The sequence below is a fragment of the Alosa pseudoharengus genome, unplaced genomic scaffold, assembly GCF_046254945.1.
Source record: "Alosa pseudoharengus isolate Yale_2024_CS ecotype anadromous, Long Island Sound unplaced genomic scaffold, YU_APseudo_1.1 YU_APseudo_1.1_scf_23, whole genome shotgun sequence".
NCBI lineage: Eukaryota > Metazoa > Chordata > Actinopteri > Clupeiformes > Clupeidae > Alosa > Alosa pseudoharengus.
This window is the reverse complement of record NW_027468685.1, coordinates 6,351,662-6,379,161: the sequence shown is the minus strand read 5'-3', so window position 1 is coordinate 6,379,161 and position 27,500 is coordinate 6,351,662. Positions and strand designations below refer to the sequence as shown.

At 44.8% G+C, this 27,500-nt stretch overlaps 1 protein-coding gene across 1 annotated transcript in view; it reads left to right on the top strand.

The window, feature by feature from the left end:
* The window catches only part of col9a2 (procollagen, type IX, alpha 2), a 38,352-nt gene that overhangs the window by 2,991 nt on the left and 7,861 nt on the right, over positions 1 to 27,500 (top strand). Inside the window, exons 4-29 of the mRNA XM_076300882.1 lie at positions 271 to 333; positions 4,285 to 4,338; positions 4,729 to 4,764; positions 5,120 to 5,143; positions 6,748 to 6,801; positions 8,111 to 8,164; positions 8,779 to 8,832; positions 11,227 to 11,283; positions 11,526 to 11,579; positions 13,304 to 13,357; positions 13,842 to 13,895; positions 16,631 to 16,684; positions 17,206 to 17,259; positions 18,135 to 18,188; positions 18,318 to 18,371; positions 18,655 to 18,708; positions 21,001 to 21,045; positions 21,624 to 21,677; positions 21,954 to 22,007; positions 22,227 to 22,280; positions 22,846 to 22,917; positions 23,537 to 23,572; positions 23,718 to 23,762; positions 23,887 to 23,919; positions 24,441 to 24,587; positions 25,776 to 25,830. Of these exons, the coding sequence (XP_076156997.1) occupies positions 271 to 333; positions 4,285 to 4,338; positions 4,729 to 4,764; positions 5,120 to 5,143; positions 6,748 to 6,801; positions 8,111 to 8,164; positions 8,779 to 8,832; positions 11,227 to 11,283; positions 11,526 to 11,579; positions 13,304 to 13,357; positions 13,842 to 13,895; positions 16,631 to 16,684; positions 17,206 to 17,259; positions 18,135 to 18,188; positions 18,318 to 18,371; positions 18,655 to 18,708; positions 21,001 to 21,045; positions 21,624 to 21,677; positions 21,954 to 22,007; positions 22,227 to 22,280; positions 22,846 to 22,917; positions 23,537 to 23,572; positions 23,718 to 23,762; positions 23,887 to 23,919; positions 24,441 to 24,587; positions 25,776 to 25,830 (1,423 nt within the window). The remainder of the gene's footprint in view (positions 1 to 270; positions 334 to 4,284; positions 4,339 to 4,728; positions 4,765 to 5,119; positions 5,144 to 6,747; positions 6,802 to 8,110; positions 8,165 to 8,778; positions 8,833 to 11,226; positions 11,284 to 11,525; positions 11,580 to 13,303; positions 13,358 to 13,841; positions 13,896 to 16,630; positions 16,685 to 17,205; positions 17,260 to 18,134; positions 18,189 to 18,317; positions 18,372 to 18,654; positions 18,709 to 21,000; positions 21,046 to 21,623; positions 21,678 to 21,953; positions 22,008 to 22,226; positions 22,281 to 22,845; positions 22,918 to 23,536; positions 23,573 to 23,717; positions 23,763 to 23,886; positions 23,920 to 24,440; positions 24,588 to 25,775; positions 25,831 to 27,500) is intronic.

Sequence of the window (27,500 nt, the reverse complement as noted above, 5' to 3'; positions counted from 1 at the left end):
GTGTGTGTGTGTGTGTGTGTGTGTGTGTGTGTGTGTGTGTGTGTGTGTTTGTGTGTGTGTGTGTGCGCGTGTGTGTGTGTGTGTGTGTCAGTACTGTGTGTGTGTGTGCGCGTGTGTGTGTGTGTGTGTGTGTGTGTGTGTGTGTGTGTGTGTGTGTGTGTACTGTGTGTGTGTGCGTGCGCGCGCGCGCGCGTGTGTGTGTGTGTGTGTGTGTGTGTGTGTCTACTTTGGTTCCAGCTTATTTGTAACTGCCTGTACCTGTCTTCACAGGGCCAGAAGGGCGAGCCTGGGGAGCCCGGCCCAGATGGCACTCCAGGAGAGAACGGCATTGATGTGAGTCTAGTACACAACACTACACTAAAGCTCCAGCATTGATGTGAGTCTAGTACACAACACTACACTAAAGCTCCAGCATTGATGTGAGTCTAGTACACAACACTACACTAAAGCTCCAGCATTGATGTGAGTCTAGTACACAACACTACACTAAAGCTCCAGCATTGATGTGAGTCTAGTACACAACACTACACTAAAGCTCCAGCATTGATGTGAGTCTAGTACACAACACTACACTAAAGCTCCAGCATTGATGTGAGTCTAGTACACAACACTACACTAAAGCTCCAGCATTGATGTGAGTCTAGTACACAACACTACACTAAAGCTCCAGCATTGATGTGAGTCTAGTACAGCACTCGTACAACACTACACTAAAGCTCCAAGCCAAACACTGAAACCACTCCAAACATTCAGCACAGTATCGCTGCGCTTCACAAACCATCTAGGCCTAGAGAGATTAACATAGAGATCCTGGCCCCTCATTTAGCTGACAGGTCTAATGGTGCGTTCATGAGCAACTGGGAAGTGGGAGAATTCTAAAGTTTAGGGGGGGGGGGACTGGGGGCTTCACAGTTTGAAGTGGGGGCTTTGGGAGAGCTCCCAGGAGAATGTTTTGACGTCACTCAACATAGAAAGATAAAAAATCGACTTGTTCCATGCCCAAATAAGTCACTTCATTGTTTGTTTATGTTATACTCATAAGTGCAGGTGATTGTGATATTGGACAATACTTCCCAGAGTACCTTGGAGTAACTATGTCATGTTAGCCTTCTGGCTAGCTAGCCAATGAACATTAGCACCGTCGCCCGTTTGTTATTGTCAAGTGAAGGCTCTCAGTGTGGAAATATGGAGTTCCAAAGAGTGAACCTTCCCACTTCCCAGCTACATGTACACACGATAAGTCTCAGGTCTCACATGTCACGCGCACAGACCAGACATAACTATGTTATGTTTGACACATTCACACGTTACCATCTTCATTGGCTTCCTATAGCAGCCAGAATTAAACTCACTCTGGCTGCTACACTTTACTGGATCTGCACCTTGATATCTTAATTCCATGGTCCAGTGCTACGTCCCTGCTACACTTACTGGATCTGCACCTTGCTATCTCAATTCCATGGTCCAGTGCTACGTCCCCTCTCAGCCACTGCAGTTCAGTTCAGTTAATCTTTATCTGCCATTTGCCCAGGCACAAGCACATGTGCATTGGAGTTCTTGTGCAGGGCAGGCCTCAAAGTCACAAAGATAGAACGGACATTGTAAAAAACAACAACAACAGCAACAAACACAATACACATTGTATGAGCACAAAATACAATACATGGAGAAATATAAGGCCGAGGTCTACATAAATAAATATAACAGCTATAGAGGAATAAATAGTATGATAAAAAGGTAACAATATAAATTCTGCTTCTGCTGGCATCTGCTGCAGTCTCTGATGAGTGTTTGCTATGTCAGCCCTCCATCAGAATTTTTTTTTCTCGCTGATTTATTTTACTAGCAACAGGGGTAAGTAAACCAACGTTTCAGCCTTATGGCCTTCATCAGTGTAGCCCTCCATCAGCACAAAGAGGTCACAGTCAACAGAACAGAGCTCCGCTCTAGAATCTTTGGTCAAAACTCTTTTCTTCTGTGATGTGAGTCCTCGTTGGTGGAATGATGTACAAAATGCTCTTCTTTCTAGCGATAGTTTGGGGATCTTTAAACAGTGTTTAGAGGTTTGTCTGTTTACATTGTTTCAAAGTAATGAATTTCATGATTTGTACTTTGTATATTTTCAAGGTTATTATTATTCAGTCAATTATATGTAGCCTGTTAATAATTGGTATTTTTAAAAATGTATTTAGGTCATAGGTTTTTACTATGGACTGTTAATTTCAATGTTAATGTAATGTTTATTGACGTCATTATAAGTTGCTTTGAACTAAAGCATCTGCTAAGGAACACTATCTATCTATTTATCTATCTATCTATCTATCTATCTATCTATCTATCTATATATCTCTATCTATCTATCTATCTATCTACTGTATCTATCTATCTATCAATCTATCTATCTATCTATATATCTATCTATCTACTGTATCTATCTATCTATCTATCTATCTATCTACTGTCTATCTATCTATATATCTGTCTATATATCTATCCATCTATCTATCTATCTATCTATCTATCTATCTATCTATACTGTATCTATCTATCTATCTATCTATCTATCTATCTATCAATCTATCTATCTATCTCCCTCTCTCTATATCTATCTATCTATCTATCTATCTATCTCTATATATATATATCTACTGTATCTATCTATCTATTTATCTATCTATCTATCTATCTATCTATCTATCTATCTATCTATCTATTTATCTATCACCTCCTGATCCTGTGAGGGTGGCTGTTCTCGCCTTCATGTTTCTCTGTGAATCAGGATGTTGAGGATGAAGCTGCTTTATTTGTAATTACACACAGTGATTTCAGGTGTGTAAAGCCATAGAGAGAGAATTTAATCCACAATGCAGTAGAGCATCAAATCCATCTTAGTTGTTCTCATAACTGACCTCTGACCTCGGTCAGAATCCTCCCAGTGATAAACTGTCACCGCTATCACAGTGTCAGTTGGTTCAATTTACTGGACCATCAAATCAACATCAACACATTGGGGCAGTTGCTCTGTTACAGTAATAGCTTAGCTGCTCATTCATCCAATGTATCACATAAACTCCACAACTTCCGGTTTAAGGAGTACAGTCCTAAAGTACAACGATGCTAACTGACAGAGCAATTTCCCCATTTGCCCCAATACAATCTAGGTACATTCTACACTTAACATAGAGATTTAGCATTAGGCCCGGGGCTCAATAGAAACACTGTATAGGAACGAACACGTGGGATAAAAGCTTAGCTGACAACATATAGTGATGTTGATATTGATGTTAACTTACATGGAATAACATAGAATATGTGTAAACATCACAGGAAACACTATGGGTCCTAGTTTAGATGATGGGGAAAGTGCAGTCACTCACTGAGCAAAGTATCTCATGTATAAACGAAAGCTATTGGGTGCATGTGGAAACCTTGAGCTGGCCCATCAATCAATCATCAGTGTTTGTGCTTAGGATCTTGCTCATGCTATGAAATTGTTAAACAGGTTTTGCCTTTGTTATTACTGTAATAAGCTTTAGTGAGACTTTACACTTTGCAATTTGCCCGCTATTTAAATTAGGGGCCTATATAAATTATAAAAGTTGTTATTCAAGCAGTAGAAGTTCCAGACAGTTTTTTAAAAGGACAACAATGCGGTGTAACCACATATGACGCACTGATGTTGTTGACTCTAAGGTCAGTTAGTGTTGAACAGAGGAAAACAGATTGGCTGAGGGGTCAGTCTCTTTTTCACACAGACCCACTTACCCTCTCAGTCACATGAGGAAAACACACACACACACACACACACACACACACACACACACACACACACACACACACACACACACACACACACATTCCTCTAGGATTTGTCAGATAATCTGGCCTGGAATGTCGATCCCATCTCAGAGTTTCTCTCATTAGCTGGAAATGTCAGCAGGGACTGTTCCTTTTAGCCCTGGGAAAATACAGAGGCAAGAAGGAGTTATGAATTAATCCATGCTTCTTCCTCTTTGCACACTTTGTCTTTAAATATTCAAATGTAGACTTACTTCTTTTCTCTATTTCTTTTAAAGCAGTGTTATGAGTTTCCCTACATTTCTTGAATAGTACATTGCTTATTTTTTTCTGCATTTTACGGTATGTGTATATGTTTTGCAGGCAGGATGATAAAGAGTAAAAAAAAAATAATAATAATAATCAAAGTGTTTGTAAACTACCGGTAGTATCTTTTTGTTATATATGATTCTCTCTCTCTCTCTCTCTCTCTCTCTCTCTCCGTAGGGATTGATTGGAGCAAAGGGAGACAGGGGACCTTTAGGAAGTCCTGGACCAAAGGTACACAAAGGGGGGTGCACCATAACAAGCATGTTTTTTGCCGAATGTCATGTATATTTCAACATACTGTAGACCCTTTCAATCTGTTCCTAGAAGGCTTCTGGTTGAAAAGTTAAAAACCAATAACTTTAGCGTAATGCTCTACACAATGTCGACTTTAAAACTTGTTTTTGGTCCCCAAGTTACAATTAGCTCAATGTTGTTTTCTGTGCCACTGGAAATGCCTTAGGAACACATGTGTTTATTTATGCAGTTGAAAGGGTCTATATGCATCATGCATGGCATAAGCAGTGCCAGCTCAGATGATACCTAGAGGACAACAGAAACTTGTAATTCCTGCAACTGGTTTGTAAAGATGACTCCTCGTCTTCTCCTTCCTTCTGAATTCAGGGTCAACCAGGACCAACAGGGCCCCAGGGACCAACTGTAAGTAGAAATAAACTTAATAAAGTTTAAAATGCCACTGATCACAAAGCAGTTTTTTAAGTAGTGTACAGACAAATCTCACAAGAGAGAGGAGTTGTGGCTCGCACATCTTGTACTGACATAATCTGTCCACTAGATGGGAGTGTTTACTTTCTAGTCATGGTCATTTCTCCTATCAAGTATAAAGGTTCATGTCTCCGTTGATCTTTCTTTTATTATTATTTTTTTTATCAATTCATCCTGGTAGATCCTGATGTTATAAAGCATACTAGTGGAACTAAGCTGTACTGTTGTAATTTGTGTTTTCACTGAGAAGAAGAACTGAGCGTTAACCTTGTGCTTTATATCTGTGCAGGGCCCTGGCCTTCCTGGACTTGCAGTAAGTACACAAATAAAAAAGTGCCGCAGAGATAAACGCCGAATGAGGACAGAGAACAGGACCAATACCAATACACTGGACCAAGGATTTAACACCTCTCATTACCCTTTCCCTCGTGCTAACAAAAAAGTTATACGTTTTCTGGCGGCCTCGTATTTTGGTCCAACCTCCCCGGGCCCTCTGTCCCACCGAGCTGCAGCTCTCCACCGTCCCTCAGTGGACAGCTAAAGTCACGTCTCACTGGAGTGAGACAAATGACCGTCCCGTAGCCTTTTGTTCACCAGGCCAAATTAAACGAGCCCCTTAAAGGTGCAGGATAGGAGAGGAATGCCCTAGTGTCTCTTCCAAATAAGCCAGTCTGCCAATATGGTGTAAAATGTTTTCCTTGGCCTTGTCTTTTCAGTGCTATGTAGACCGGTGCCGGCATGAGTCTCCTGAGCTATACTCATGAGCCTACGGTAGCGTCTCCTCTCCATTGGTACGTTCTCAACACAACCCTGCATACCAGCGCGACCTCTTCCACCACCTGCGCTGGTGTGCAGGGCTATATTGAGAACAACGTTGCCTTGGTAATGGAATGTGGACAGCGTAGAGCGCCGTAGGCCTACACTCACAGCGACGCCGGGCGTCTGCAGCGCTTTCTTGTTCTTGAGATGATGGTCAGAGTTCTCGTGTACCTGTTTGACTGGTTTGGCTTTAAAAGCTTTCGATACAATCAAATGAAATACGCATGCTTTTTAAGCAGACCGTCTCTTCACGAGCTGCTGCTGCAGTGTCAGAGAGGGTGGGTAGAGAGGGTGGGTAGAGAGAGGGTCGGTAGAGAGAGGGCGGGTAGAGAGGGTGGGTAGAGAGAGGGTGGGTAGAGAGAGGGTGGGTAGAGAGGGTGGGTAGAGAGGGTGGGTAGAGAGGGTGGGTAGAGAGAGGGTGGGTAGAGAGAGGGTGGGTAGAGAGGGTGGGTAGAGAGGGTGGGTAGAGAGGGTGGGTAGAGAGGGTGGGTAGAGATAGGGTGGGTAGAGAGAGGGTGGGTAGAGAGAGGTTGGGTAGAGAGGTTGGGTAGAGAGGGTGGGTAGAGAGAGGGTGGGTAGAGAGAGGGTGGGTAGAGAGGGTGGGTAGAGAGGGTGGGTAGAGAGAGGGTGGGTAGAGAGGGTAGAGAGAGGGTGGGTAGAGAGAGGTTGGGTAGAGAGAGGTTGGGTAGAGAGGTTGGGTAGAGAGGGTGGGTAGAGAGAGGGTGGGTAGAGAGAGGTTGGGTAGACAGAGGGTGGGTAGAGAGGGTGGGTAGAGAGGGTGGGTAGAGAGAGGGTGGGTAGAGAGGGTGGGTAGAAAGGGTGGTACATGGCTTCTAAACCGGCTGAGTGTTCTACAACAACAACCACAACAGCAACCCCTGGGCAGCAAAGTGTGCAGTGCAGTGTGCCGCAAGCTTTCCCTCCGAAATAAACCAGCTGCAGGCTTCCATTTGAGATGTCACTCACTCTCACACACACACACACACACACACACACTTCTAAGCTATACTCATGAGCCTAGTGTAGCTTCACCTCTCCATTGTTATGAATTGAATGACACCTGTCACTGAATTTCTTAATTCCGTCTTCTTTTCCCAGGGTGCACCAGGTCCTATTGGGCTTCCTGGTGAGTTGGGCAAGGCTGGACCCAAGGTAAGCGCTGCATGATGAACTCAACTTCAAATCTGCACATTTTTAGCAATGGATCATTTGTTCCACTTCTCACAGAAGTATTGTCGTGGCCTTTATTGAAATATATCCTTTAGTTTATATATCTTTTATGTAGTATCTTTATTCTGTGTAATATCATTGTTTTGTGAAACTGAATTCTGTAGTATGTTCAGTGTGGAAAAGGAAGACTGGTTTAAGGGAAGAGCAGGCCTAGCAGAAAAGGTCATAAATAAGGTTTGGTGCCAGGAAATGTAAGCAAAACCTAAAGAATGGCACAACCTAAAGAATGAAGGAATAACAGGATGAGAGGGCAAAGGTGGAGTACCATATATTACTTGGTCAGTTATCTGTAAACAGAGTGGGTGCTGTCTGGGATGACTTGAAAGGGTATAAAGGCTGGACAACAGCCAGAGGATGTTAGCCTATCTTACTTTGCTTTCACTTACTTGCTTTCTTCACTAATGCTCCGGAGTGCATTAAAGCCATCATCTGCAGTATACATCCATGGTGTGTGTACTTCTTTTGAGTTTGTATTATTTAATGTGGATTTGACACCACAGTATAATGGGACTTTCTGACATTTTATTGACCATAATAATAATAACAATAAAATAAAGACCAAAGGCCCCTTCTTACAGTCGTGGTGCTTAGCACGACGCTAGTCTTGTTCCTATCTCACACCCAATGCAGTAATGATTCGGGCTTGTAACCGGAGGGTTGCCGGTTCGATCCCTGACCAGTAGGAATGGCTGAAGTGCCTTTGAGCAAGGCACCTAACTCCTTTCTGCTCCCCGAGCGCCGCTGTAGCCAGGTAGCTCACTGCTCCGGGTTAGTGTGTGCTTCACCTCATTGTGTGTTCACTGTGTGCTCTGTGTGTTCACTAATTCACGGATGGGATAAATGCAGAGACCAAATGCCTTGTATACACAAGTATACTTGGCCGAGAAACCTGATTTACATTTACATTTTACATTTAAAGTGAAAGGCATGTACGGTAATCCAGCTATCTAAAGAGCACTCTGTCACAAAATGTAACAATTGATGAGACAGCAATGAGTGTCAGGCAACACGACTGGTCTGCGTGGGTATGCTTAGGAATTTTATAGGATTTAAATTTTTCATTTGATTATTATTGTGGTAAGTGTTGTTTTTTTCAGGCTATGCTTTCGATTGTAACCCCTTGTCAGTCAATAGTGAAAGCACAGTTATAGCATGTGAAATTAGGGTATGTATTTGTAGTGCTGGCAGTCTTATACTGACTTCCTGTTCCTGTTGCTGTTTCCTCTCCCAGGGCATGCTGGGAACTCCTGGGCCTCCAGGCCTGCCAGGACCTCCAGGCAAACCAGTAAGTTAAATTTTAGCCCCACAGTCTGAAAGATAAAGATATAACTATAACTATAACTATAAATATCTATAATGATAAAAACAAAGTGTTTTAGAGTCCAGTGTGTTAGAATCCAGTGTGTTAGAATAGAGTGAATTAGAGTCCACTGTGTTAGACCAACGGGTGTGTTAAACCAACGGTGTGTTAGACCCACAGTGTGCATTATGCTAGGGCCGAGTGACTATACTAGCAGCCGTTCATTCCTTAGCTGTGTTAACATTCTAGTGTGGAAGTAGTTTGCCCTGTTGAAATGGGATGAGACAAGCACACACACACACACACACACACATACACACATACACACACACACACATACACACATACAAAATATTTCTTATTTGGAGTTTTCACCAGTGAGTAGAAACAGCATTGAGACAGTCTGTGTTTATCGTCTGATATCATATTCACTTTGAGCGGGTGCAGCATAATATTGACTGAATCCAAATCACCACCTCAGAGTTGGAGATCTCACTGGAATCTGGCTGAGTAGGCTGAGGCGAATATTTACCAGTTAATAACACTCTGCCTTTATCTGTGTGTGAACTCAGTTTCTCTCACTCTTTGTTTCCCCTCAGGGACCTCCCGGAAAGTTCCTCGGTGGAGGAGAGGAGGGCAGTGCTGACTTCCAGGTGAGACGTGTAGCGTTGCCCCTAGCAACAGCCATTTATTTGGTACTGTATGCGTGAGGCACAGGTTTTGATTCAAGTCAACAACATGCTGGTCCAAATATCACTAGGGGTGGTAAGTTGTAACTAGTGAGAGACCTATGTGTAAGCACATATTCGTTTAACCTACAAGATAGGTGGACAAAGTTTAATTTTCCTAAAGTATCTTTCAGGATTGTTTATGTTAAAGTGGCTCTAGTCGTTCTATTGGGATTATCAGGTAGGATCCAGCAGCATGCTAAACCCCCTGCCCTTTCTAAGCCAGCCCAGTTCTCCCAGTGTGAATGAGCAGGGGCAGACACTCTGTAGATAGATAGATAGATAGATAGATAGATAGATAGATAGATAGATAGATACTTTATTGATCCCCAGGGGAAAGGGAGGGTTGTGCTAGGAATCTGGGATGTTAACAGGCCCCATCTCCCCACCAGAGCCACACACATGTCAATCTCACATCTCACATCTCTCCACCAGGGCCACACACATGTCAACCTCACATCTCCCCACCAGGGCCACACACATGTCAACCTCACATCTCACATCTCTCCACCAGGGCCACACGCGTGCCTCTCTGCACTCACATCTCTGATCTCGCTCTCCTACTCTTTCTCTGTCTCCCCCTCTCTCTCCCTCTCCTCTCCTCTCCTCTCATCTTCTTTTCTCTGCTCTCTTCTCTCTTTTCCTCTCATCTCCACCTTGCTCCTCTCCTCCTCTCCTCTCCTCTCCTCTCTTCTCCTTTCCTCTCCTCTCCTCTCCTCTCTTCTCCTTTCCTCTCCTCTCATCTCCACTCTCCTCCTCTCCTCTCCTCTCCTCCCCTCTCCTCTCTTCTCTTCTCCTTTCCTCTCCTCTCTCCTCTCCTCTCCTCTCATCTCCACCCTGCTCCTCTCCTTCTCTCCTCTCCTCTCTTCTCTTCTCTTCTCCTCTCCTCTCCTCTCTTCTCTTCTCCTTTCCTCTCCTCTCCTCTCCTCTCCTCTCTCCTCTCATCTCCACCCTGCTCCTCTCCTCTCCTCCTCTCCTCTCCTCTCCTCTTCTCTTCTCCTCTCCTCTCTCCTCTCCTCTCCTCTTCTCTTCTCTTCTCCTCTCCTCTCCTCTCCTCTCTTCTCTTCTCCTTTCCTCTCCTCTCCTCTCCTCTCCTCTCTCATCTCCTCTCTCCTCTCATCTCCACCCTGCTCCTCTCCTCCTCTCCTCTCCTCTCCTCTCTTCTCTTCTCCTTTCCTCTCCTCTCTCCTCTCCTCTTCACCTTGCTCCTCTCCTCTCTCCTCTCCTCTCCTCTCCTCTGCTCTCCTCTTCTCTCCTCTTCTCTGCTCTCCTCTGCTCCTAGCCTCTCCTCCTCTCCTCTCCTCTCTCCTCTCCTCTCTCCTCCTCTCCTCTCCTCTCTCCTCTCCTCCTCTCCTCTTCTCTCCTCTCTCCTCTCATCTCCACCCTGCTCCTCTCCTCTCTTCTCGTCTCTTCCTCTCCTCTCTCCTCTCCTCTTCTCTGCTCTCCTCTGCTCCTAGCCTCTCCTCCTCTCCTCTCCTCTCCTCTCTCCTCTCCTCTCTCCTCCTCTCCTCTCCTCTCTCCTCTCCTCCTCTCCTCTTCTCTCCTCTCTCCTCTCATCTCCACCCTGCTCCTCTCCTCTCTTCTCCTCTCTTCCTCTCCTCTCTCCTCTCCTCTTCTCTGCTCACCTCTGCTCTTCGCCTCTCCTCCTCTCTTCAGCTCTCTTCTGTTGCCCTCATTGATGTGGGAGTTTGTGGAATCCCCCGTAATGAGCACCATTAAGTGGATTTCATCAAAGCCTCCCTGTGCCCATTAGTGTGGGTCTGGGCTAAGACCCAGGGCTTGCCGGGCCCCCAGAGCCCTGAGCCAGGCCGCACCGGGCCAGACTGAGTCGACCCGGCAGGACAACCCGCCTGTGTGTGTGTGTGTGTGTGTGTGTGTGTGTGTGTGATTCAGGATCGTTAGAGGAACCAGGGGCTTCGGATTTTGGGTCTCCTCCAAAAGTGCCGCTTTTTGCACACACACACACTAACACACACACACACACACACACAGCCCTTTGAAGCCCAGATCAATCCTCCTCATTTCTTTTAATTAGACTTTGGGGTTTCTGAGTGCTATGGGTTGGTGTGTGTGTGTGTGTGTGTGTGTGTGTGTGTGTGTGTGTGTGTGTGTCCTCTTCCTTCTTGTCCCCTAGTCCTTGCCTTCCAATAATCCACAGTATAACACTGACCTGATTTGAGAGCTAGAAGTGAATCAATCACCGACTCACTTCTGCTAGCATTGAAGACGAGAGATGAAATGCCTTTGCCTTCGGCCGAGTGGATGAGTGCCTCTGGCTCTGGTCTCTGTGTGTTGACCATTGCCTCTGAACTCTTTCAGTGTCCCACCAACTGCCCAGCCGGACCAAAGGGGCCCCAAGGACTACAGGGAGTGAAAGTAAGTGAACTACAAATCCCAGACAGCAGGGGGGAAGAAGATTGAACCTCAAATTGTGTGTGTGTGTGTGTGTGTGTGTGTGTCTGAACTACACAGATGATTTCTTTCAAGATTTAAAAAAAAAAATGTAAAAGCCTGATTAGGTTTTAGTGCCTCGGGGATTGGTAATTATTGGAATATGATGGGCTCTTTATCACGCTGGCTGTGTTTGATCTTTGGCTAACGGAGCTGTTTTCCGGCAGGGGCACAAAGGTCGGGCTGGTATTCTGGGTGACCCGGGAAGCATCGGGAAGTCAGTAAGTAGAAAACAGAAGCCTTTGATCATTCTCCATAAGCTACAGTATCTGTAATATCATATCTGACCAGCCATCCAAAAAACAAACGAAAGAAGAAAAAAAACACAAAATTGGTTCGAATGGCTTTGCTGATTCATTCTTTCACTGAGTTTGGAATCAAGTCAAGTTTAAGTCAAGGTATTTGTATGGTCATCTCAGGGACAACTGGACAGTGTACCAGATAAACAGTGTTAAAAGAGCAAGGTGCATGCTGGGTATATGTGTGTGTGTGTGTGTGTGTGTGTGTGTGTGTGTGTGTGTGTGTGTGTGTGTGTGTGTGTGCTCTTCTGTGCTTATGTAACATTACTAGCTGTAAGAATTATCAGAGAGATGCATTTGCTAACCCCAGGTGGATTAAAAGACATGTTTGAAAACTCATCTCCCTCAACAGAAATGATAGAATAATTATTTTTAAGTATGGATGTTTTTTGGCCTCATTATTCAAATAGAAATGTATTTTGCAATTGGTAATTCAGTGTGCAAATTAGTCAATCGATATGAGAACGCATTGCATTTCATCTGTCAGCAAAACACATTTCTTCTTGAATGAAGAGGCCCAAAAGCAACCGTGTGTACGGGGCCTAAAATAGCCGCAAGTCTCCCAGTGAGACTGACAAACGAGTGCAGTGAAGGGCAGAATGTTGAGGATATTCATACTAGCTCCCCCTGGACCATAGATATTACACCATGCTCCTCTCCCCCCTGGACCATAGATATTTACACCATGCTCCTCTCCCCCCTGGACCATAGATATTACACCATGCTCCTCTCCCCCCTGGACCATAGATATTACACCATGCTCCTCTCCCCCCTGGACCATAGATATTACACCATGCTCCACTTCAGAGACCCCCCCGGACCAATCTCTGCACATTCATCTGCATTAAAACAAATTGCTTGAATAAGCTATGCAGTTAATAAATACAACATGCCATAATTGTTTATAATGACACATCTGGTCATACACAACAGCCAATCTCTCTCTCTCTCTCTCTCCCCCCCTCTCTCTCTCTCTCTCTCTTGACACACACACACACACACACACATATACACACACGCACATACAGACCTGCAGTAGTGGGTGGGACTGGCAGTAATGAAGCCCCCAGAGCCCCTTGACTGACACTAATCTGAGTGTGATTAGTCAGGCCTGGCTCAGGCATGGCGAAGCGAGCCCAGATGAAAGGGATCGGGAGCGAGCTGGCTTCCCCAGACCCAGAGAGTTGGAGCACCGTGTGAATTAATCCGGAGTAATGAATCCCACATTGGCCGCGCCAACCCACCCATGGGTCAGAATGGTTAAGTACCCAGAATGCTTTGCACCGTGTTGCGCTGTGGTGCCCTGGACAATGTTGTGAGAGGCTTCCCAGCGCAGTGATTGGCCATATCTGCACAGCACCCATCATTAGGGCTCTCTCTGCTCACAGGAAGAGGCAGATGACACACATACACATGGCTATGAGTTACAGATCGACCAAGGGAAAGAAACTGTACACACACAAAACAACATACCGAGACCGCAATAATAAATAGCATGACACACTGACAGAAAATGAGAACACAAGGTACTCATGTGGATGTTTTCCATAATGGGGATAAAGTCAGTAGTGGATTATCTCAAAGTTACAGCATGCACACATGCGCATCAGTGTCTTACTAACATGTGGTGTTTATCTTCTCTATAGGGTCCTGCTGGAGACGTGGGCATCTCTGGGGAGCAAGGCATCCCTGGCCCTCCTGTAATGTATTTCTTTATATATCTCCAAAAGATAACCGTATGGTATTGATTACAGACCATGTAGACAACGTCCACTGTCGGGTGGAATCCTCGTAACTCCATATTTGTTGTTGGCTTATTTTGACAACGCAATGTTGAAAAATAAGTTTTTTTTTAAATTTCCTGAACACAGATTTGGAGATACAAGGTTTCCACCCGACAGCAGCGAAATGTTTGTCCATATATCACAAACGTACAGTATATGTCAGGCCTACTTATGTACAGTAAGATTCATCTTTATTAACAATGAGGACAAATGCTCCTCTTTGATTGCTGAAGTATTACATTAAATACATTAAATACACTTTGGAATTTACATCTAAAGTGCTTCTTGAATGATTGAGTATGGTAAGTGAATACTCCATACAGACGCTATATTGAAGTTGTAGCGTATAGAGAAGCCAACTGGTAGCAGCCTATGCTAATGTCTTTATTTCATCTTCTAGGGCCCACAGGGTATCAGAGGTTACCCAGGCATGCAGGGACCCAAGGGGGAGATGGTAAGTACATGACAACCCCAAACTTCACTCTAGCACTCTCTCAGTGGCTTGCCACCTGTATCCCTCTGGCATCCATTCACTTAGCAGCAATTTACTCCTTCTCCAATGCCACTTAGGCAGGGATCACATTAGCCAGCGGCAAGCGGCAGGGTTCCTATTGTTCTCTATGGTTCGGCAGCGGAACGGTGGTAACGCTGGCGTAACGCTAGCGTTGAACAAGCTGAGCGTTGAACTTGGTTCAACTTTCAAAGCACAACGCGAGCGTATTCAACTGTCAGTTAAGGCAAACTGTTTGTGTTACCATAGGAACGAGATAGAACTTATTATGGTCTGAGCGTTGCGCTTGTCGCTGCCGCTTGCCGCTGGCTAACGTGATCCCCGCCTTACAGTGCAGTCAGGGTGGAGGCCTGGTAAGTAAAGACACCCCAAACAAACTCCCCCAAACTCTCACGCTTCCTCTGTGGGTTTACACCTGAGGACCTCTGACATTCACTCACTTAGCAACCACTTTTATCCAAAGACAACTCAAAGTTCAGTTAGGGTGCAGACCTGGTAAGTAAAAGACAACCCCAAGCGTCAGGCCTGGACAGTAAAAGACCACCCAAAACTCCAGTCCTGGTCAGTAAAAGACCATTCCAAACTCCAGCGCTCTCTCAGTAGTTTTACACCAGTATGGACCCTTTCAACAAGGCAAACAAAAACAATGCTTGAACATTCTATTTGGGCCCCAATCTACTTCCTCTGCATTAAGATAACATATGGAATGTTAAAAAGGAAGTCTTGTGGGGCCAACTATGATGCTGATAATGAAAATTCCATGAAAGGGTCTATATAATCATTCTGACACAGTGCAGCTAAGGCACAGGCATCTGTTATCCTCCGGCTCTTTTATTACCAGTCTATTTAGCTCTGTAGGTATTGACCATACAAACAATCATTGACCCTCTTTCTGTACTTAGCACTTAGCAGCCACTTTTACACGTTTTAAAGTGCAGCTAGGGTACAGGCCTCTGCATTCTTATCTCCTCGAGCTCTGGAAGTATTGATCTTGTATTGTCTGTCTTACTGGCATCTTTGTCTGCCAGTTGAGTTAAGCAGGGTAGAGAGTTTTTTTTTTTCATTCGCCCACCACATGATAAACATGGCCAAGTTAACTTCCCTCTCTTCTCCAACTGACTACTGAAACTTTGACTACGGTAATTTTATTTAAATGACTCGTGGGCAGCCGTGGCCTACTGGTTAGCGCTTCAGACTTGGAACCGGAAGGTTGCCGGTTCGAACCCCGACCAGTAGGAAGCGGCTGAAGCAGGCACCTAACCCCTCACTGCTCCCCGAGCGCCGCTGTTGTTGCAGGCAGCTCACTGCGCCGGGATTAGTGTGTGCTTCACCTCACTGTGTGTTCACTGTGTGCTGAGTATGTTTCACATATATTCACAGATTGGGATAAATGCAGAGACCAAATTTCCCTCACAGGATCAAAAGAGTATATACTATACTATACTATACTATACTAGTTTATTTGAGATGTGGGCTGGGCTATATGAAATGCGTGAATGTGGTTGATGCACTGCCGAGGCACCCCTGCTTCCTTGATCTTGGCTTCAAGCTCGTCCTGCTTTCGATTAAGACGCGACACTGAAAAAAAAAAAATCCTGTGCAGGAGCTGCCCGCACGAGGCTGAAATTCGTTGCGCAACAGAGGAAATTACATCATTCTGATGTCACAATGTCACGCGACAGGTTGGGAGCGGCGAGTATACTGTACGTAACATGTTTCCATCAGACGTGATCAGTCTGACTGCTCACAATGCAGAATAGCCACTAAATATTTCCGACATGCGCCCAATCTGATTGGACCGCAGCTGGAATGATGATTGTGATGCCGCTCAAACCGTACCACAAATCCAACAGATGTCGGCCTGATTAAAACGTTTGTTGGGATCCAACTGAACCGGGGCTAAAATCACATCAGATTTGCACACACATAGCAGTCAGACCAAGGGGGTATGAGGTGTTGGCCAGATGATAGTTAGGTTTGAACTTAACAATACACATTATCTATCAGAGCCCAAAGCCTGCTCCGCCCTTGAGCAAGCATGTTGGCAAGGAAGGAAAAACGTCCTTTTAACACAAAGGACAGAGAATTCTCTTCAAAGTCTCTGCTCTCATCAGTGGCAACAGTCTGCAAGAAGCAGTTCTGATCACTCTAGTGTCTAGTCCATCCAGTCCCCCCCCCGCCCACACACACACACACACACACACGCCACACACCCCCCCCCCCCACCCCCCTTCCATCCAGTTTCACAGGTGGGGGGTGTCTGAGTCCACCCACTGTCCATTTGTAGTTAATGTCTCTATATTGCTGTTATGGCTGATTGTGTAGCTGCTGTTTGTGAAACAACCAGGCTGTTATCTACATCCATTATAAACAATCACTTTGCAATGCAATTTAGTCTTTGGGAAAACCCATTTGTGGAGAGTGCTTTTATGGGCACTGCTCAAAACAGAAAACACAGTAGTTCTGCAAAACAGAACAAACCTGTGAAAGCAGCTAGCTAGCACTTGACATACCACATTCACATCACCCATTCTTTTGAATGCCAGTTGAAGCCACATTAACATGCTCAGATGTCTTGACCGTTAGTTGCAAATGTGTGTTCCTTTTGTGTCTCATTAACATGCTCAGATGTCTTGACCGTTAGTTGCAAATGTGTGTTCCTTTTGTGTCTCTGCCAGGGTCCGCGTGGTTACAAGGGTCTCTTGGGGCCTGTTGGCATCCCTGGCATACCTGTAAGTACAGCATCTCTCTCTCTCTCTCTCTCTCTTTCTCTCTCTCCTTCTCTCTCTCTTTCTCTCTCTATCATTTTCTCTCTTTCTCCTCTCTCTCTTTCTAACTTTCTCTCTCTCCTCTCTCTCTATAACTTTCTCTCTCTCTTTCTAACTTTCTCTCTCTCCTCTCTCTCTCTAACTTTCTCTCTCTTTCTCTCCTCTCTCTCTCTCTCTAACTTTTTCTCTCTTTCTCCTCTCTCTCTCTAACTTTCTCTCTCTCCTCTCTCTCTCTAACTTTCTCTCTCTCTCTCTCTAACTCTCTTTCTCTATTGTGAATTCACAAAGAACATCACATCCACTTTGCTGTAGTCATGTAATGAGACGCGTAATGCTTGGTTTTGGAATCATTTTGACATGGGGAGAGGAGAGTGAGAGTTCTTTTTCCATGATTTGAATAGCTGAATAGCTGAATAGCTCAGTAATAGCTCAGTATAATTGACTGCATAGGTTAATACCAGTGAATTTTGTTTGGTTCGTTCAAGGGTGAGGAGGGGCCTCAGGGACCTCCTGGTGAGCCTGGTGACAAAGGTGATTTGGTGAGTATCTATCTTTTATAAACCCATCCATCCACGCCCGATCTGCCAGCGATTTGATTTTGCCCTGCAGCTCAGGCTGGAAACCTCCACATTTTTCTATCCTACTTCCTTTACAAATCTGTGGGGACCAATCACAAGGTGTTGGGGGCTTATCTACCTGGTGCACCCGGATCGTTGGTCTCATTGGTTGAAGGGCGTACAGAGTCATTTGAACTATGCCCGTTGATCACACCTCTTGTGCAGTAGAACATACAGAGCAGACTCCCCAGACTAATGTTCCATCTTAAAAGATGGTGTGATGTGGTAGTCTGGTGATAGCCAGGCTATCCATTCTCCCATCCATCCATTTATCCATCCATCCATCCATCCATCCATCCATTAATTTATCCATCCATCCATCCATCCATCCATCCATCCATCCATTCATCCATTAATCCATCCATCCATCCATCCATCCATCCATTCATCAATCCATCCATCCATCCATCCATCCATTCATCAATCCATCCATCCATCCATTCATCCATTTATCCATCCATCCATTTATCTATCCATCCATCCATCCATCCATGTATCTATTCACCCATTCACCCATATATCCAGGCATCCCCACCTCCGTTTACCTCTTCTCTGCAAAAGCACACATCCCTTCATACATTCATGAATTCATTCAGAACAAAATTATTAATAAATAAAGTTTGTTGTTATAGATACACAACTGTATCTTTTTTCATGCCGTTGGTTGGATTAGCTAAAAAAGTTGGTTGCCTCAAGAAAGTCAACAGTCTGTTCCTAGTTTGGATGGGTTAGCTAATAGATCTCCAACAGTCTGTTCCTAGTTTGGATGGGTTAGCTAATAAATCTTCTCTTCCCAGGGTGGAGTTGGCATCAAAGGACCCCAGGGTGCTGTTGGAAAGAAGGGAGAAAATGTACGTACCAAAACAAAATCCTGTCATTCAGATGTTTAGCAGTTTGATTAATGTAACTTTATCCCACCCACTGTAATTCTCTCTGCAAACACTCACCTGCCCATACCTGGCGTCTCTGCTGTGTTTCAGGGTTTGCCAGGAATTGATGGCAAAGATGGAACTCCTGGAATTCCTGGCATTAAGGTATGAGATCATATTTGAGTTGCTTTTATAGACATACATACATATACATACATTGACGTCTGTATTATTCAATCATGAGGTTGTGTCCGATACATCGCACTCAAACGTTCACATGCACACTGACTCTAGCATACACAGTATATGACATTCAAACGTTCACATGCACACACTGACTTCAACATGCACTGTCTATGACAAAGCTTTGGCGACAGCATGGCTCACTGGAGCAAGACCTGTGTGCACATAGGGCTGCGTGTGATGAGTGTTTTCTCTCCCTGTTCAGGGCGCTCCAGGACAGAGTGGAAGACCAGGACCTCCTGGCTCCCAGGGGACAGCAGTGAGTATTATTCCCCTCTTCCTCACGTCTCCCGAAGGACCATAGATATTAGAAAGCTAGATACGGCTCCAGATCGTACATAAATAACGCCGCCATCGTGGTGGGGGTATTTGGTCACTGGAGGTCAATGGAGAAACAGGTGTCTCTGACTGGAAATCAGACAGGTGTCTCTGATTACCGGCAAGTTTTGCCCATAGATAGTAAGGCAATATGGCGGCCGCATTCACGTATGCCACCTTATAGAAATCGACGGACAATGCGGTATCTAGCTTTCTAATATCTATGCAAAGTACCTTTAACTGTGATAAACCACAACCGCAGTCATTATAGTCATCAAAAGACCTGTGTAGAACTATGAGTATTTCTTTTTCCATTACTCTCGGTGACTTTAAAACGGGTGACTTTAAACGGTAAACCATAACCTACCATTGCAGGCGTGGTGGACGAGCAGCGGTAGTGTCATTCAATCAGACTCATCAATCAGCGTCAGCGACAATCAAATTTGATCCCCAAACCCACTGTCGTGAGTCAGTGTGGCTTTGGATAAAAGCGTCCGCTAGATACCAGTCATTTTACGCTACTAATGGAATTGTCTATGGGTAATCCGTTCTGGCCTATAGGCTTGCCGTAGTTCCTCAGGTACTGAAGATAAGACAGAGCAGAGACACTGGCAGGTGTATCCACATATCTGATCTAGCATGTTTTGACATAACTAGGGTGTATAAAAAAATCTCATCCTGTTCCTCAAGGCTTGCAGTCTAGTAGTTTTCCCATTGATTTTGCAAAATTTCTTCAGCTATGAGGTTAATAAACGGGGGCAGTTAATATGGTATTAATTTGGTTTTGTTTCTTTTAACTTGCATAAAACACTGTCCTGCAGCTTATACACAATGTGGCTAATACACAGGAAATTACTATAGGTTAAAAGGACAACATCAAGTTCACCATGTTTGTCCAGTGCATTACTTTACTAAAGAGATCAGGTGGTCAAAGTGGTTTAGTGGTGCCTCCCACTTACGCTCACCTCCATGAGGCGTCCATGTCCCAAGCTATATGGGCTAAAACCGTTCTTGATGGCTGAGCCCATAGTCCCCTTCAGAATGCTGCGTTGTGTCGCTGGGTCCTCAAGTGATGGAGGGCACTGTGCTGCTGTCTCCATCCGCACGTCCCGTGGTCCTAAAAGACACCCCCACCTCAACACCAGCTGAAGTGTAGCGCCGGAGCAACGACCTGCTTAAAATGCTGCAAGGACACCACCTGAACATTCTAACAAAAGATTCTGTTCCACAACAATGCAAGATTCTAGAAGATATTCTTTTGACCATTCATTTGCCAACGTTCTTGTCACACTGGTGTGAGAGTACCTAAGAGAAGGGGACACTTAAAGAAAAGCGCACATATATAGCTGACAGGAAACTATATACAGTTGACAGGAAAGTCATAGAGACATGATTGAGGCGGTGAGGAGATAAGGTGGCTCACTCTATATTCACACATAGGCACTTCAAGAGAAGTGGACATGGTATAAACGAGAGGATACATAGGAAATGAAAAGCGTAGGACAAAAAACTGTTTTATGTCCTAGCCAGAAAAATGAGCCAAAAACAAAGAAAATGAGCAGCACAGATTGTGTGTGTATGTGTGTATGTGTGTGTGTAGGTGCGTGTGTGTGTGTGTGTGTGTGTGTGTGTGTGTGTGTGTGTGTGTGTGTGTGTAGGTGCATGTGTGTGTGTGTGTGTGTGTGTGTGTGTGTGTGTGTGTAGGTGCATGTGTGTGTGTGTGTGTGTGTGTGTGTGAGTGTGTGCTTATGTATGTAAAGGGTAGGTATGTGTGTGAGTGTGTGTGTGTGTGTGTGTGTATGCAGGTACGTACGGATGTGTGTGTGTCCATCCACGGGCCTCTGTTTTCTGGGCGTTCGTCCAGGCTGACCCTGTGACCTCGTCCAGCCTCTGAATTTAAACCACCTTGAAATAGCACTTAGTCAGCCGCAAACAATTCATCTTCATCAGAGCGGCCTCTTTGTCCTGCCGGGGCAGGCTAATGAACCGTACCGGCTGCACTGGCCCAGGATATCGCTACCGCGCCACACCGCACCTGACTGCGCCGCGCCGGGTAATCAAGCTTCTCTAACCACTCGCTCACTCCCATACGGGAAGAGTAATTACGCTTCAGCTGCAAGACCTTCAGCAAGGGTTTTTAGATCATGGCTGAAGTAGCATTACTTGTTCTTGACCTTACGACCCCTCACTCTCACTCTCACTCTCTCTCTCTCTCTCTCTCTTTTTCGTCCAGGGTTTGCCAGGTAGCCCCGGAACTAAAGGTGGAGTCGGAGACAAGGTAGGCCCTTCTGCTCTTGACTGGGCAGCTAGTCTTGTGAATTCTGTTGCATTTTAGGCTCTCTTACCTTCACTTTTGTAGCTGATACACATTTGTCACATGATAGAACTAGAATGTTATTTGACAACAGTGAGAAACATCTCTAGACAATCAAATGTTGAGGGACTGAAGCTTTTACTGAATGGACACTGATGGTCACTTAGAAAGGGCATTAAATACAAGTTAATAAGAGTATACTCAATACATTTACCATGCAAAGATGAGAAACATTTATCAACAATCAAATGTTAAATATTATTATGTGTTATATATATTACTATTACTACTACTATTACTACTATTATATTAGTATTACTATTATATTTAGTATATTAGAATACACACATGGCCCAAGAAGGAGTGTTACTGAATGGGTCTTAATGGTCACCTACTGGAAGAACCTTACTGACCATCTACTTTAAGATCTTAACATCTACTTACTGATCACCTACAGAGGGCATTTTCTAACAGGGAGGCAAGAAGAGTAAAGTCATGACCCTGGTTAGTTGACCTGTGTTGATTGTTGCTGTTTTCCTCAGGGAGAGACTGGACCCCGAGGTGCTGTTGGGATGTCTGGATCTCCAGGCCCTCAGGTAGGTCATGAGGGTCAACCCACAGCAAGGTCGCTCTGACCTTGACTATTCTCTTGACCTGCATGCCCTTGCTTCTTGAACCTGAACTGTGTCTTTATTTTTGTATTTTTTTTTAAAACTTCTTGTTTTTCTTCTTCCTCTTCTTTGTCATCATCCTCCTCCTCTTTTTCATAAAGGTGTTGCTGTTGTTTGCTTAGCTTTTTCTTAGATTTTGTGTTTAACTGAATCAAATACATTTGTCTGATACATACATACATCTTCATTTGTCTCTTGTAGGGAGAGCCTGGTCCCCCTGGTGAAGCTGGTATGGAAGGTGTCCCAGGACCCAAGGTGACTTCCTTTATTTCATTTTCATTTTGAAATGTTTTGAATAACGTTCATATTTGTTTTTTGAATGTTTTCTCACCAAAGCATATTTAGAATTGTCACTTCAGAACGTTGCTGCCCATGACTACAGTTATATATCTCATTAAGAGATGTATACGAGTCATAAAAAAAGGGATAGTTTCTTCTTACTGCTGTCTGATTGCGTTCTCCTCTTGTCCACAGGGTGACAGGGGAGAGAGAGGACCGGTGGGACCTCAGGGTGTTGTGGGCAAAGCAGTGAGTCGGAGAACCCTTTCTGTCCTGCCTTTATCCAAAACATTTACGTGAGCTCATTCAAACGCTTACATATCAGAGAGAATCCAGAAATAGAGTGGTGGCGTTGTGGATGTGTCTTGAACTGGACACATCAAAGCATCCTTGGGGCTTCTTGAACATGGTTTTGTGCACATTAAGGTGCTCATATGTTGTTCTTAATCTGTTCCTTTGGTTATTACATCTTGTAGAGTGATTTGTGTGTTAAATTAGTCTATATGGCATTTCTATATGACACACGCCTAAAGGCCTTTAAAGGCTGTGCTCCTGATGAAAGCTCACAGTCGTCCATTGAGGAGTGAGAGTTTTTTTGCAAGTCATTCCAGAATTATACTGTACAGAATTAGAATTTACATTTACCGCCATTCATAACGGTTGCTTGAGTTCATTATTACATCATCAAATGGAATGCTTGGTTAGTGACATTCTAGCCACATGTGTGGGATGCGACTGTGGAGTGGATCTGGGCCACACTTGTTCCAGAGTCTCCAGCACTGTGGCTCTGATGTGGTGCTTTTGTTCTCTGCAGGGAAACAAGGGACAGAGAGGACCCATGGGAATCCCAGGGGCACAAGGACTTACCGGAACCAAAGGCGACAAGGTGTGTGTGTGTGTGTGTGTGTGTGTGTGTGTGTGTGTGTGTGTGTGTGTGTGTCTGTGTGTGTGTGTGTCTTTGTGTGTTTGTGTGTATGTGTGTGTGTGTGTGTGTGTGTGTGTGTATGTATGTGTGTGTCTGTATGTGTGTGTGCCATAAATCACACTATTTAATAACTTATCTACACTCTTATTCTCCCAATTCAAATAAACTGTAGCCAAATATAGAACGCTCCTGTGCAATACAGGAACATTGTGTACGGCAGAGCGTGTGATCAATCCTGGTCCAGTGTTCCTGCAATACTACCCCTTGGCCAAGCAGTGGCGCTGTTGACATACAGATACACACGTTAGTCTCGACCGGTGTGCTAGTATTGCCATTGGCATTCTGTAAGCTTATTTCAAGTCATTTTCTTTCCATCAGACATGAAAACAGCCTCTTAAATGTGTGTCGTGTTTCAATTTTACAATATTACGGAAGATAATAAGGAGTGTGCTGCCAATTTAACACTGATAATTGCGGTGTCGACGGACCGCGTGCTGTCAAAGCAGAATGGATTTCCCACCTCTAATATGCCTCCTTGCGTTACACCCCCATGATCAATCCACATGTTTGATCTCCACAGGGATTCCAAGGACGAGTTGGACCTAAAGGAGACTTTGTGAGTATACTCATCCTGTTGACTAAATGGAGATATATTTAACATCCATTCCATCCGACAATGGGGAGGGTAAAAATCAACACACATAATAAACATTTAATCATCGCACCGGCTTCTTTTCTTCCCCCCCAAATGTCTTTCTCAGGGTGACCCAGGTGTGGAGGGACTGGCTGGGGAGAAGGGGGAGAAGGTGAGTGTTTCTAACAACTTCTTTAGTAAGTGTTTGTAAACTAATTTACATCTTTTTGTTATTTATGGTATCTCTCTCTCTCTCTCTCTCTCTCTCTCTCTCTCTCTCTCTCTGTCTCACATAGGGTATCTCAGGTGAACCAGGACCTAAAGGACAGGTACGACCAACATGACACAACATTTCAACCATTTGGGTATCTGGATTTAAAACAGAAAAGCAAACGTGATGAATGATTCTGGAGACACTCTGAGGCAATATTAAAACTAAATGTTGATCTTCCATCGCTTCACCCTGAATGCACAAATAGGTGTCTCAACAACACATTTGCATATCCCACACACTTCCCGGTGGAATGCATGTTTGTGCCCATTTATCTATTCATTAAAATGTTCACCATCTAGTTGATATAAAGTTACATTTATTTCCATATTGTTTCCTTTTTGTTAAAGCCCTTTGAGGCAAGCTTTGCGTTACTGGACTGTAAATGAACACGACTTCATCTTCCATTTCTCATTTTCCCAATGTTCCAACTCCAACCCCCCCCCCCCCCCCCATCCTCCTTCCCCCAATGCTTCATCTCATTCCTGCTATGTTCCAGTTATTGCACCCCACCCGCACCCCCAATGTGCCACTACATTCAATCTTATCTTGTCTCTTTTATGTGTGTTCTCCCCACAGCAAGGAGTGCGTGGGGACCAGGGCCATAACGGCCCCACTGGAGATCCAGGCAAACCCGGCGACCCCGGTCCCCCTGGGCTGCCTGGCCCCAGGGGCCTCAACGGGGAGAGGGGCGTCCCTGGCATGCCTGGCATCCTGGGAGCAGCGGTGAGACACGACACCTGTTCAGAGTCCGAGTCCATTAAAAACAAACTCCCATGGATCAGGCACTTAAAGGATTACTTGGTTAAACTAGAAGGGCATTTAGAGAGCGCAGACGCCCGCCAACGCCAATTGCCATCTCTCAGAAAAATGCAGACAGAGTGAAGGGAAAGTCAGTGCGTTGGAGGTGACGCGGGAGTTCGGTAAAACTTATTATGGGTTTTGTTTGGGCCCAAACAAAGCAAAGAAACAGGCGAATATCACCAAAAACATCCAAAAATCCCCATGAGGTAATGAATAAGGAAAGTGTGGACCAAGGCAAAGCCTCTTATTATCCAAAGCCTCTGGCATTCAAGGAAGTACTGTGAGAAACTACACATGTCCTGATCTCAAGTCCAGGCAACAAAAGAGTTCCTCTGTAAAATGAGGATCCGGGAGGATAAAAAGCACGTGGAAGCATCTTATGATGCTGGTCATCCACGGAGCTGTGGAGAGACATAATGCAGTCCACATTCAGATTCAAAGACCAAGGCCAGCCTCCTACTAGTGGAGCATTTAAAGGATTAGTGGGAACAGTGAGGGTAGTAATGCTTCGAGAAAGGCTTTGCTTGTAATTGGAATCCATGATGGCTCTGCTGTGAATAATCATAGGTTTTTCGGCTGGCCGAAACCCCCGATCAGAGCCCTATAAATCCGACTTTGAAGGCTCACTTAGTGAGAATGGCGATGATTCAATCTCTCACCATGGCTTTACGGCAGACTTTCAGCCCAGAGAATCAAATGTGATTGTGGGAGAAAATTAAAAAGTGTCAGTTTCAGACGACGACAAAGAGGTGATTTGCTTCAAAGACAAAAGGTTTAGTTGTGTTATTTCAAGGTGATTAGGAGTCTCCAAGGGTCCCTCGTGTCAACAAAGATCTCTCCATATGCCTCTATTCTTTGTTCTCATCATCAAGAGAGCTATGTGATATAAGGAATGATCATGTTCATATATTATATTAGGATGTGTCAATACTGGCAGATATGTTGGCCCAGATAGAGAGCCATATTGGTGTGGTCAATATTAGCGACAGCTATACTTATATACTCTTTTTTCCTCTCTCTTTCTCTCTCTCTCTCTGGCACACACACACACACACACACACACACACACACACACACACACACACATGAATGCACCCTTTCTGTCTCTAGGGCCGTGATGCATCTGACCAGCACATCATTGAAGTTGTCCTGAAAATGCTGCAAGGTGAGAAGTCCTCTTCCTGGTCACGTCCTCAACATGATGATCAAGTCCCCTCTCCCTGGTCACGTCCAGGTCCTAGTGTCAAGGGTGGTCATGCAAGCTAAAACTGGGCACAGTTAGAGTGTGTGTGTTTGTGTGTGTGTGTGTGTGTGTGTGTGTGTGTGTGTGTGTGTGTGTGTGTGTGGAGGGGTCATTATCTTAAATTGATCGTGAAGACTTGTGGGGGTCAATCTGGGTGAGCACATATACTGTACATGTAGCTTCAATGGGCACAGTGCCAGTGATACGGGTAGGACAACGATAGGGTCCCTCTATAAGAATGATGATAGTGTCCCTTTACATACGAATAGTGTCCCTCCACTTGATGTTAGTGTTCACATGATGATAGTGTCCCTCTCTGTCCCTCCACATGATGATAGTGTCCCTCCACATGATGATAGTGTCCCTCTCTGTCCCTCTACATGATGATAGTGTCCCTCTCTGTCCCTCTACATGATGATAGTGTCCCTCTCTGTCCCTCCACATGATGATAGTGTCCCTCTCTGTCCCTCCACATGATGATAGTGTCCCTCCACATGATGATAGTGTCCCTTCACATGATGATAGTGTCCCTCTACATGATGATAGTGTCCCTCTCTGTCCCTCTACATGATGATAGTGTCCCTCTCTGTCCCTCCACATGATGATAGTGTCCCTCCACATGATGATAGTGTCCCTCTCTGTCCCTCCACATGATGATAGTGTCCCTCCACAGGATGATAGTGTCCCTTCACATGATGATAGTGTCCCTCTACATGATGATAGTGTCCCTCTACATGATGATAGTGTCCCCCCACATGATGATAGTGTCCCTCTACATGATGATAATGTCCCTCTCTGTCCCTCCACATGATGATAGTGTCCCTCTACATGATGATAGTGTCCCTCTACATGATGATAGTGTCCCTCTCTGTCCCTCTACATGATGATAGTGTCCCTCTCTGTCCCTCCACATGATGCTAGTGTCCCTCTACATGATGATAGTGTCCCTCCACATGATGATAGTGTCCCTCTACATGATGATAGTGTCCCTCTCTGTCCCTCCACATGATGATGGTGTCCCTCTACATGATGATAGTGTCCCTCCACATGATGATAGTGTCCCTCTACATGATGATAGTGTCCCTCTACATGATGATAGTGTCCCTCCACATGATGATAGTGTCCCTCGCTGTCCCTCTACATGATGATAGTGTCCCTCTACATGATGATAGTGTCCCTCCACATGATGATAGTGTCCCTCCACATGATGATAGTGTCCCTCCACATGATGATAGTGTCCCTCCACATGATGATAGTGTCCCTCTACATGATGATAGTGTCCCTCTCTGTCCCTCTACATGATGATAGTGTCCCTCTCTGTCCCTCCACATGATGATAGTGTCCCTCCACATGATGATAGTGTCCCTCTCTGTCCCTCCACATGATGATAGTGTCCCTCCACAGGATGATAGTGTCCCTTCACATGATGATAGTGTCCCTCTACATGATGATAGTGTCCCTCTACATGATGATAGTGTCCCCCCACATGATGATAGTGTCCCTCTACATGATGATAATGTCCCTCTCTGTCCCTCCACATGATGATAGTGTCCCTCTACATGATGATAGTGTCCCTCTACATGATGATAGTG